We start from the raw sequence: 12885 nt of genomic DNA on the forward strand, positions 1-12885 counted from the left end.
GTGGTATTTTTGAACCTGGTGGTGTAGGTCCTGAGGTACTTGTACCTTCTACCTGGTGGCAGCAGCGAGAAAAGAGCATGGCCTAGATGGTGAGGATCTTTGATTTTCTCTAGCAACATTTCATGTAGATGTGCTCAAAGGTTGGGAGGCTTTACCCATGATGCACTAGGCCAAAACCACCACCTTTTGTAAGATCTTCCGCTCAAAGGCATTGATATTCCCTCACCAGCTCGTAATGCAGCCAGTCAGCACACTTCCCACCACACATTTATAGAAGTTTGCCAAGGGTTTTGATAATATGCCAAATCCTCGCCGACTCCTGAGGAGTAGAGGTGCTGTTGTGCTTTCTTCGCAATTATATTTATATGATGGGTCCAGGACAGGTCCTATGAGATGGTGACATCCAGGAATTTAAAGTTCAGAATCAGGTTTATAATCAATGGCATGTGACATGAAATTTGTTAACGTAGCAGCAGCAGTTCAATGCAATACATAATCTAGCAGAGAAAAAAATAATAATAATGAAATAAAAATAATAATAAATGAACAAGTAACTCAATTATGTATATTGAATAGATTTTTTAAAACGTGCAAAAACAGAAATACTGTATATTTTTTTAAAAAGTGGGGTAGTGTCCAGAGAGTCAATGCCCATTTAGGAATCGAATGGCAGAGGGGAAGAAGCTGTTCCTGAATCGCTGAGTGTGTGCCTTCAGGCTTCTGTACCTCCTACCTGATGGTAACAGTGAGAAAAGGGCATGCCCTGGGTGCTGGAGGTCCTTCATAATGGACACTGCCTTTCAGAGACACCACTCCCTGAAGATGTCCTGGGTACTTTGTAGGCTAGTACCCAAGATGGAGCTGACTAGATTTACAACCCTCTGCAGCTTCTTTTGGTCCTTTGCGGTAGCCCCTCCATACCATACAGTGATGCAGCCTGTCAGAATGCTCTCCACAGTACAACTATAGAAGTTTTTGAGTGTATTTGTTGACATGCCAAATCTCTTCAAACTCCTAATGAAGTATAGATGCTGTCTTGCCTTCTTTATAACTACATTGATATGTTGGGACCAGATTAGATCCTCAGAGATCTTGACACCCAGGAACTTGAAGCTGCTCACTTTCTCCACTTCTGATCTCATAGAGGGATTGGTATGTGTTCCTTCGTCTTGCCCTTCCTGAAGTCCACAATCAGCTCTTTCGTCTACTGATGTTGAGTGCCAGGTTGTTGCTGCGGCACCACTCCACTAGTTGGCATATCTCACTCCTGACCCTTTCCACTTCTGAGCCTTCGATGTGTATTGGTTCGTGGAATTCTGGTTTCCCTCTCTTGAAGTCTACAAAATACTCCTTGGTCATATTGACATTGAGTGAGTGGTGGCTGTTGTTACATCACTCAGTCAAATTTTCAGTCTTCATCCTGTATGCTGATTTAGCACCACCTTTGATACAGCCCACAACAGTGGTATCATCAGCAAACTCTGATTCAGTTTGTGTTTTTTGCAAACTTGGAAACATCATATCCTGTACCTTCATCCCATCACTGATGTATGTCTTGATTAGCTGGGGCCCGAGAACTGATCCCGAGTTCCCCACTGGTCATTGCTTGATACCCTGAGAAAGTCCCACTGAGTCCCAATCTCTGTTGCTTGTCTATCAATCAATTTTCTATCCAACACCCAGTAAGAAATGAAGAGAGGTGATAATTAGATAGAGGTGAGTGATGTTAGCTGTAACATGGATTCTAATGCCATACCTTAAAGCAGGGTTTTCCAACCTGTGGTCCACATACCCCTTGCTTAATAGTATTGGTCCATGACATAAAAAAATGGCGGGAACTCCCACCTTAAAGTGATCTACGACAGAGTAATATGTGGAGGAAAAATAGGTCGGGGTAAACAGTGGTTTAGAGGCACGAAATGAAGTCTTTGTGGGTAAGCCAGCTGGCCATGATGGAGGAGCATTGTGTAGTCAAACACATCAAAAACTGCAGCAGAATGAGCAGAGAATCTTTGACCTCAGTTAGGTAGAATCTTATTCTTAGTTTTCATCAGATCTAGTTCACCACTGTGGTAGATATGGAAAGTTGGTCAGAAGGATTTAAAAGGGGGTTTGTGGGTATGATTTCCTTGTGTGTGGGAGGCTAAAATTTCAGTGATCATTTTGCAAAGTAAAGCAAGGTTGAAAATGATTAAGGTTGTTTGCTAAAATTGAGAAGGTAATTCTAAAATGTGGTAGTACTTACAGATGTAACACTTGTGCAGAATTTAATTAATTTAAGGGTGAGAATCTGGTATAGAAGTACATCCTAGAAAATGTATTAGGATAAGAAAAGAGTTTGCAGTACAATAAGATTCTCACACCCACTTCTATCTTCTATGAGCAGCCCCTCCATGTTGAGGGTGACTTGTTTCCAAAACAATTCTGTGGGTTTTGAGGAGTCTGATAAACCACAGGGACCACAAATTCCACCAGAGGTGGGGAGGAGTTGTTTGATGAGAAGGGAGTTGGGGTAGTTTGTGAAGTGGTACATCTCATCTGCCGCATGTGCTGACCTTTTGTTTGCTCCATGCAGTCCCAGATTCTAACTCATTTTATCTGGTCATAGGGTTCCCAGAATTGTGTTAGCTATGTTAAATTTTTTGTTCAAGAGAAGCTTTGACAAAACCTTTAACTTGATTCCTCTGTACACCTGACAATCTCTTACCATAATGGAGCTCAAAGTAAAATATACATTCCTGCAGTGTGGTGTGAGGCAGGTAAATAATGTGGTCTGCCCAAAGTAACTGATTAGGTGTAATGTTGGTCTCAGTGCTGGAGACATTGGAATGGGTGAGTGTGTTGACATTGGTTTACCTACTCTGGCAGTAGATTTCAAGGATTCATTGGGTTTTTTTTTGTGCTTTGAGGTTCCTGCTTTAGATGATCCGTGACTCATAACCATATAATAAGGGCAGGGGGTTGGGGGTGATCACTGATGCCTGGTAGGGAATGATTTTGTTTTGAGTTTGAGGTCCTATTGTTGAACTTTTGTTCAGGTGGTTAGTAACTGAAGGCTAGCACACTGAGGCCGTGATGCATTTTATTATCATTGCCAGCCTTTATTAAGAGCTGGTTCCGAAAATATAGGAAATAGTCCACGTTTTCCAGAGTCTTGTGATAAGTTTATATTGCTGGAGAGTAGGAACTGGTGGGAAGAGAATTTGTGTTCTGTGGAAGTAAAATGCAAGGCCCATCTTCTCGAATGCTTTGACGGTAACCTGGGTCTCAGCCTTCAGATAAGCATGTGTGAGTATCGTCAATGTACAGCAGTTAAATGACTGGGGTTGGGGTGAACTTAGTTCTAGATTACAGATGATGTTGGCTTAACGGCTTCCCATGGTTCTGTAGGTGAGCTCCATTTCATCATGAGATTTGTTGGTGGTGAGGAGCAGCACTATAGTAAGCAGGCTTTAGAAAAGTATTGAAACAATGATACATCAAAGAAAATAAAGTGTAGTTTCACTGATTCCTAGACAATTGATTATGATTCTGTTATTAAAAACAGAAAATACTGGAAATATTCAGCAGATCAGAATTAATGTTTAAGTTCAAGCAGAACTTGAACTGTTAGATCTGTTTTCTCTGTTTCTGTCCAAATTTGCACCATCTCCAGGAATTTGTATTATTAATTATGTGAATATAAAGGTTGAAATAGTATGCCATGCAAATATAAATTTTGTACCATTAGGTTGAAGAGATATTTACTTTCTACTTTCAGCTTGATTTTCAGAACAAAATGCTCTCCACTTTATTAAATTCAATGGGTCATTTTTACAAATGGACTTACTAATTAACTGTTGCACGCTGCAAGTGCTTCACTGAGCACCATAGTTAATCACCACTTATGAATGAGAGCTCTGATAGCATGCAAAATTGATCTTGGACTAACCCAATTTGGATTCGATACAATTTAGCTCAAAATATCTGAACTAACTGCGATAGTAATTTTCAGATATCTTACAATTGCTGAGGGTATGTAAATCTTGCTGTCTGATATCATTATATACATGATCATTTAAAATTAAATAACTTGAAGTGAAGTCCAATTCATTTAATTATTTTACATCTGAGAAACTGATGTGTATTGTTAATCTTTAATAGAGTGTATTGATTGATACAGATTTGGAAAAGGTTGAAATTTTTAGAACTGGTTCTCAGCTTAATCACTTTGGTTATATTGCTTACATTTTGTATTTTGAAGTATATATTTCTGACTGAACAATCTTGCAACAATAATTTCCTTCTGGGTAAATAAAGTTTTATCTTTTGAGAATTTATTTTCCATTTAGTTTTGGAAAATGATGACAAAACAAAACTGAGATTCTGAATTGTTTCAGGGATTCTCAAAGGATATAAAAGTTCCAAAAGTGAAGTATGTTGGTTACATTAAAGACTATGAAGGTGCCACTCTGATGGGATGTGAGCTAAATCCACGGATCCCGTACACTGAGTTCTCTGTGATCATAAAGAAACAGAAGGAGGTGAATGCTTTCTATACCTTGTTGATGTTTCATTTTCCAGTGTTTCTTTCAACTGTGCTTAAGACTGGAAGTCAAGTTAGCAAGTTTACTTCCAAGATACAAACCTTTATTTATTTTTGAATGAAACTAGATCTAATTACTGTTTGCACTATTGCTTTCTGCTAAGTAAAATTAAATCTACAAATAAGGAAAATATAACTTTCAATGGATAAAAGCGAAGTCTGAATAGCAAATGTTGCCTTTAGCAAAATTGATTATATGCAAATAACTGATAGAGCAGAAATAATTTATCAATAATTTACCAATGAAATATTATTTTTTCCCTGTACTGATTCATTTCTTCCAGTTTCTATTCTGCCTGTCCTGAGACTCGGTCTATTGCAGTGAAGTTTCTGAAATATCAAAAGTATAGAGGAAATTTATTATCAAAGTATATACAACCCTGAGATTAATTTTCTTACGGGCATACTCAATAAATCCATAATAGAATCAATGAAAGACCGCACCAACTGGGCATTCAACCACGTGTAAAAGACAACAAACTGCAAATACAAAAAGAAAGTAATAATAATAAATAAATAAGCAATAACTTTCGAGAACATGAGATGCAGAGTCCTCTGTTCTCAAATAAGATATTCCCTTAAGATAACTGAACCATGTATCTTGTTTTTAACTCCTTCCTTCCATTTCAACTAATGTCATCCCCCTTTCACCAGCAGCAGGACACAGGCAGGCATTTTTCAACAGACGGGATTGTGCATCAGGCAATTTAATCCTTACTTTTCTCTTAGTAATTAATATTTCTTTTGCCTTGTTTCCTACCCCTTCCTCATTTTTCTATGCCCTACAATTCAGTTTAAATTCCAGTGAAGTGCAACACCTATAGTGTTGGCTTACCTTTAGATTTACAGGTTGGCTGTATATGAGCTGCAGTATATTTTCAATGTTTTCTTATTATTTCTTCATTATTGAATGTTTTAATTAACGGATTTTTGTGGTCTATTAGGCATAATAAATGAAACGTCTTTCCAAGCTAGTTCTCATCCCTAATTATTCCATACTCTCTTTTGCCTTAAGATTATAAAAAAATTGATAGAAAGAAAACAGGCACAGATTCGCAAAGTGTACCCAGGACTCTCCTGCTTCAAAGAGGGAGTGCGACAAATCCCCATTGAAAGTATACCTGGAATAAGTAAGCAAACTAGCACAGGTTTGAAGTGTTTTGGCTACTGTTTGTAACAAAGCTAGAATGTGTTACCCAATCCAATTTCAAAATTAAACGTGATTTCAGTGGACAAGAGCTGACGTGATTTAATTTATCAACAGAGGAATCTGGTTGGAAACCTAGCGGAAAAGAAAGAGGGTAAGTCTGTTTAAAAAAACAATAACTGTAACTACAGCAGGAGAACTTTTAAGTAAATTGGGAAAGCGTGAGATGAGGAACTGCTGCGTACTTGTTCTTGCAGAAACGTGGCTTCCAGGACAATATCCCATGCGCCATCAATCTTCAAGCCATGCCACTCAGGGACTTGTGTTAATATTATCTTTTGTGACCGTATGTGCTATCATAGCTATATGTGCTGTGTGTGACTGTATGTACTGTGTTTCACACCTTGGTCCTGGGGGAATGCTGTTTCGTTTAGCTGTATAAACGTTTGTATGGTTGAATGACAATTAAACTTGAGCTTGAAAAGGATCAACTCATAGCTCCTGTGTTGATCACCAACAAGAGAAAGCCAACATCTCTGTGTCTCTGTATACTAGTTCTTTGTCATCCCCTCTTCTCCTGTCCAGTCACTCACTCACTTAAAATTTGAGTGATCATGTAAAAAGCTGATGTTCTCTACTACCCATAGTCACTGGAATAGCCATATCAATATAAAGACTGCAGGAGCAAGTCAGAGGATGGGTATTCTGTAGTGAATGCTTCACTGTTTGACTGTTTAAACTTTCCCACCACATCCAAGGAAGGAATTTGATAGAAAACCTCCAACTTGGTCTTTTGGCTCTATCTGCAACAATACATATTAGTGGCACTGGACAGGATAAAGAAATCATTGAAAAGCACCCTTTCACCACACGGAAAGTTGCAGTTGCAGAATGTACTTCCTGCGCATTGAAATGCAGCAAGTTACTTGGAGTAGCCCCTAAATTCACCCACGACCTCTGCCAGTTAAAGTGGTGAAAACACAAATAGTCACAGTGAGATACAGCACAGAAACCACCCTCTTTGCCCATCAATCCCACACCTTTCACTTGCCTGGTTGAGTGTGGATTTAACCTCTCTCAGCTCACATGATCACACAGAGAATATACAAACTCTACTGAGATAACACTCGATTGGGAGGTAAGTCATGACTGAGTTTGGATTGCTGGAGCTTTAAGGTAGTAGCTCTATTAACTGTAGCACCCAAATATTCCCTTCAGCCTGGCTGTCGACCCTGTTCTACCCACTTTGCTGCTGTACTCCTCGTCGAAAGTAACAGTGGAGAAATTAAATCCATATCTCTGCCTCCATATGGAGACAAATGTATTAGGGCACCATATGTACAAGTTTATACTCTGGACCCAGAAAGTCCTAACTTGGGCATAGATTACCATTCTTTTCTATGGCAGAATCAAAATCCTGTAACTCTATACTTACCAATATTGATATATACCATTAGTTTAAGACCATTTCAAGGCACGCTCCCACCTTTTCAGGGACTTGTCGTTTGACCAATAATGTCTGTATCCCAATTATTAGTTCATTAAGCATTTACTTCACCTTCAACATCCTTCAGCTTTTCTGGACTCTAGATCTGGGTTCCCAACTTTTTTATGCCATTATCCCAGGAATCTGTGGACCCCAGATTTGGAACTGCTGCCCTAGATTCTGAAGCTGCTGTGTGCATTTCTCCATAGACGCATTCTGTGCTGCAGAGTTTTTGGTGTAATGAACTGGTTACAGTAAACACTTGAGTCCAGTATATAGACAAATTAAATTGGTAATCACTAAATTATAGAATTGTTATAAGACAAAAGGAAGCAGTTTGATCCATTGAAACTATGCCAGCTTCTGGTAGGTAATCCCATCAAGCTCATTGCTCTATTCCTTCTCTAACTCTACCCTTTGGAAGGCACTGATTTGATTTTGTTTTTACTATTCCATAGACCATTTCAGATCCATTCTTAACCTCAGATTTAAACTCTGATGATCATTATCCCACTGACAAAGGACCCACAAGGCCTATTTCACTCTCCAAAACCAGATCCAACATGGCTTCTTTCTTGTTTGATTGGAAACTCAAAATCAGGGTTGTTATCACTGACATATATCAAGAAATTTGTTTTTTGGGAAGCAGTACAACGCAAGATACAAGGAATTACTATAGGTTGCTGTTGTGACTACCTAAAGCTGTGGCACACGGGCACCGTAACTGGGAAACTGTTCACACAGGGAACCTTCTAGAGAGAATCCAAGAGAATCTCACTCTCTTGACACCATGTTTAAACTTCTTCAACACAAAGAAAACAACAGTTTCATTTGCTGTGATCACCTATTTAACATTTTGAACACAGTCGGGTAAATTTGCAGATTTATAATGGTAGCACATACCAACTAGCAGCACCTCTTTGGATATTCAGCACTGGTGCCTGTCCCAAAACCCAAAACATATTCCTTTTGTTGGTTTTGAGGGATGGCACCATGAATATGCTGTACAACTGGGGTGGCAGGGCGGGGTAGCGTAGTGGTTAGCACATCACCAGCGACCTAGGTTCAGTTCTCACCGATGTCTGTAAGGAGTCTGTACCCTTCTCCCCGGGAACCACGTGGGTTTTGTCCGGTTTCCTCTCACAGTCCAATGACGTACCGGTTGATAGATTAATCGGTCATTGTAAATTGTCCCGTGATTTGGTTAAATCGGGAGTTGCTGAGTGGCACGGCTTGAAGGGCCTGTTCCACACTGTATCTCTCTCAATAAGTAATTAAAAATAAATAAACTAACCAGAAGGTTGAGACAAAATAGGAACTTGTCCTGCAACTGAGCATTATGTGGCAAGGATACACCTTAGCAACGTGCAGAAAGCAGGAGAACTAGCTAGTTGTCTTCCCCTATGTAGTTTCAATGGGACAGAATCAGAATGTCCTATTAAATTGTTTACAGGTTTTATTTCATGAAAAACTGGTTTTTATTTATTCAATAATTATGCTATCCATAATGTCATAACTCCAGAATGGTCCTTAACAGTTAAAATAAATAAATAAATAGTACAAAAAAGGAATAGTGAAGTTGAGTGTGGGTCTTCAGGCTCCTAGTACCCTCTCCGTGTTGGTAGTAATGAGAAGAGGGCACGACCTAGGCACTGAGTGTCCTCACTGATTGATGCCACTGCCTTGAGGCGCCGCCTCTTAAAGATGCCCCCGATTGTGGGGAGGGCTGTCACGTGATAGAGCTGGCTGCGTCTACAACCCTCTGCAGCCTCTTTCTTTGGAGACTCCATACCAGGCAGTGATGCGGCCAATCCGAATGCTCTCCACTGAAAATCTGTAGAAACTTGCAAGAGTCCTTGGTAACATACTGAATCTCCTCATTCATTGATGGGATCTGGGTACTGCTGACAATGTGAGCATTTGTTGCTCATCTCAAAATTCCCATGAAAGGTAGATGGTGAGCCCCGTTCTTGAAGTTCTGCAGTTTCTCCTGCCTTATTCAGACAAGGCTATTGAATAGAGAGTTCTAGGATTTGGATCCTGCATTGAAGGACCAGTAATAGAGTGCCAAGTCAAAATGGCATTAAGCTTGGAAAAGAATCTTCAGGTAATGGTGTTCCCTACGTGCCCACCAGCTATGTCCTTCTTGCTGTAACTGGTCACAGGTTGGGTCTAGCCTGGGCAAGTCAGTGCACTGTGTTTTGTAACTGCTATACACCATGACTGCCTGTGGTGGGAAATCAGTGTTTGGGATACTAGATGGGCCACCAGTCAAGTAGTTTGCTCTTTCCTGGACGGTGTACAGCAGCTTAAGAGAGGTTTAAGCTGTATTCATTAAGGCAAACAGAGAGTATCCCATTATAGATCATAGAATAGTACAACACAGTACAGGGCTTTCGACCCACAATGTTGTGCCGACCCTTAAACCCTGCCTCCCATATAACCCCCCACTTTAAATTCCTCCATATACCTGTCTAGTAGTCTTTTAAATTTCATTAGTGTATCTGCCTCCACCACTGACTCACGCAGTGCATTCCATGCACAAACCACTCTCTATGAGTGGAAAACCTTACTCTAATATCCCCCTTGAACTTCCTACCCCTTACCTTAAAGCCATGTCCTCTTGTATTGAGCAGTGGTGCCCTGGGGAAGAAGTGCTGGCTATCCACTCTATCTATCCGTCTTAATATCTTGTATATCTCTATCATGTCTCCTCTCATCCTCCTTCTCTCCAAAGAGTAAAGCCTTAGCTCCCTTAATCGCTGATCATAATGCTACTCTCTAAACCAGGCAGCATCCTGGTAAATCTCCTCTGTACCCTTTCCAATGCTTCCACATCCTTCCTGTAGTGAGGCGACCACATTATACCCCGAATGTGAGCCTTGTAAATGATGGGTGTGGGGAGGTGAGTCATATGTTGCAGGATGCTCAGCTTGCAAACCTGGTCTTGTAGCCACAATATTTATATGAGTAGATGAGCTGGGTTTCTGATTATTGGTGATGTGTTGTGGTTGATAGTGCAGGACTCAGCAATGGTAATGCTGGCGAATTTCAAATATGTGGTTGGGCTGTCTCTCGCTTATGCTGCCGCTGCTGTGTTGAATGACATTTGTCACTTATCAGCCTGTGAATGATGTCTGGTTCTTGCCACGTGTAGAAATGGACTGTTTCATTTGCTGAGGTGCTGCAATTGATTTGAAAGTCATGCATCCAAATGCAAACATCCCCACTCCTGACCTTAAGATGGTACAAAAGCAGTACAAGGAACGTCAGATTTGTCATATCAAAAGAGATTAAACAGTCTGTGCTTTTACACTTCTTGAATTTGGAAGAATGAGACCCTAAACCCTTGAAAGAGTAGACATTGAGTTGGTACAGAGTTGGTCGCCTAGAACTTGGGGCCACCTGGCTCTGTTTGACTGAGTGTGGCACCGATGTGTCATAATGGCCATTTACCAACGGGAAGACACTTCTCCGGTTGAATTCATACCACGTCTAATGAAAAATAGTCATAGAGTCTCACAACAGGGAAAGAGGCCATATGGCCCAACTGGTCCGTGCCGACCAAAATTTCTATTTAAGCTAGTCCCATTTGCCCTTGTATCTTCTATACCCCTCTGAACCTTTGCTATCTATGTACCTGTCCAAATTTCTTTTAAATGTTAAGGTAGCTAGCTCAACCACTTCTCCTGACTGCTGATTTCACCCTTTGGTTCCTAGTAAATCTCTCCCCTCTCATCCTGAACCTATGTCCCCTGGTTCTTGATTTCCCAAACTTGAGACTAAGACTGTTTTCATTCACCCTATCAATGACTGACATGATTTTATACACCTCTACAATGCACCCCCTCTTTCTCCTACATTCCAAGGAATAAAGTCCCAGCCTACTCAATCCCTCTCTATAACCCTCCCCATCAAGTTCTGGCAGTGGCTTCTCAGCACTCTTTCCAGCTTAATGGCATCTTCCCTATAGTAGGTTGACCAGTTCCGTGACTGATGAAGGCCAGCATGCCAGGAGCTGCCGTCACCACTCTGTCTACCCCTGGGGCCACTTACAAGGAATCATGTACTTGTACTCCTAGGTCCCTTTGTACAGCTCTCCTCAGCAATTCACACTGTTTACTGTGAAAGTCGTACCCTGGTGTGTCTTCACAGAATACACCATCTTGCATTTATCTGAATTAATTTGCTATTCTTTGGTTCATTTACCCAGCTAGTCAAGGTCCTTCTGAAATTCGTAATAACCATATTTACTCTCGGTAACATCACCTATTTTAGTGTCATCTGCAAATTGACTAACCATGCCTTGCATATACTCTCATCTAACTTATTAATATAGATGACAAACAACAATAGGCCTAACACTGACACCACTAGCCACAGGCCTTCACTATCATGCTCTGCTTCCTACCATCAAGACAACTGTGTATTCAATTAGTTAGCTCTCCCTCGATCCCATGCAATGTAACTTTCAAAAGCAGCCTAACATGCAGATCCTTATCAGGGGACTTAATGTAGTCCCTATAGACTAAACCAAATCTATTAAACTGCCCTCATTGACTACTGAAAACACTCAGTCTAATTCATGAGGCATGATCTCCCATGCATAAAGCCATACGGATTATACCTAATCAAACCCTGTCTTTCCAAATACATGCATATTCTTTCCCTCAGAATCCCCTCTAGTGATTTACCGACCACAGATTATTGTGCTTGTCACATTTCAATCACCCCAGCCCCAAACCATCCCTTCCTGATTTCCTCAGGGTATTGTCCTAACCCGGCCTATCTTCAGCCACTTCACCGCTGATTTCCTCAGGGTATTGTCCTCACCCGGCCTGTCTTCAGCCACTTCACCGCTGATTTCCTCAGGGTATTGTCCTCACCCGGCCTGTCTTCAGCCACTTCACCGCTGATTTCCTCAGGGTATTGTCCTCACCCGGCCTGTCTTCAGCCACTTCACCGCTGATTTCCTCAGGGTATTGTCCTAACCCGGCCTGTCTTCAGCCACTTCACTGCTGATTTCCTCAGGGTATTGTCCTCACCCGGCCTGTCTTCAGCCACTTCACCGCTGATTTCCTCAGGGTATTGTCCTCACCCGGCCTGTCTTCAGCCACTTCACCGCTGATTTCCTCAGGGTATTGTCCTCACCCGGCCTGTCTTCAGCCACTTCACCGCTGATTTCCTCAGGGTATTGTCCTAACCCGGCCTGTCTTCAGCCACTTCACCGCTGATTTCCTCAGGGTATCGTCCTAACCCGGCCTATCTTCAGCCACTTCACCGCTGATTTCCTCAGGGTATCGTCCTAACCCGGCCTATCTTCAGCCACTTCACCGCTGATTTCCTCAGGGTATCGTCCTTACCCGGCCTATCTTCAGCCACTTCACCGCTGATTTCCTCAGGGTATCGTCCTCACCCGGCCTGTCTTCAGCCACTTCACCGCTGATTTCCTCAGGGTATCGTCCTCACCCGGCCTGTCTTCAGCCACTTCACCGCTGATTTCCTCAGGGTATCGTCCTCACCCGGCCTGTCTTCAGCCACTTCACCGCTGATTTCCTCAGGGTATCGTCCTAACCCGGCCTATCTTCAGCCACTTCACCGCTGATTTCCTCAGGGTATCGTCCTAACCCGGCCTATCTTCAGCCACTTCACCGCTGATTTCCTCAG

General features: G+C 41.6%; 1 protein-coding gene across 3 annotated transcripts in view; it reads left to right on the forward strand.

The window, feature by feature from the left end:
• Positions 1-12885, forward strand: part of kat2b (K(lysine) acetyltransferase 2B) — a 120353-nt gene that overhangs the window by 97082 nt on the left and 10386 nt on the right. For all 3 annotated transcript variants that reach the window (XM_063044074.1, XM_063044072.1, XM_063044073.1), the window contains exons 13-15: positions 4380-4523; positions 5601-5715; positions 5850-5886. In XM_063044074.1, the coding sequence (XP_062900144.1) occupies positions 4380-4523; positions 5601-5715; positions 5850-5886 (296 nt within the window). The remainder of the gene's footprint in view (positions 1-4379; positions 4524-5600; positions 5716-5849; positions 5887-12885) is intronic.

The sequence above is a fragment of the Mobula hypostoma genome, chromosome 3 (assembly GCF_963921235.1).
Source record: "Mobula hypostoma chromosome 3, sMobHyp1.1, whole genome shotgun sequence".
NCBI lineage: Eukaryota > Metazoa > Chordata > Chondrichthyes > Myliobatiformes > Myliobatidae > Mobula > Mobula hypostoma.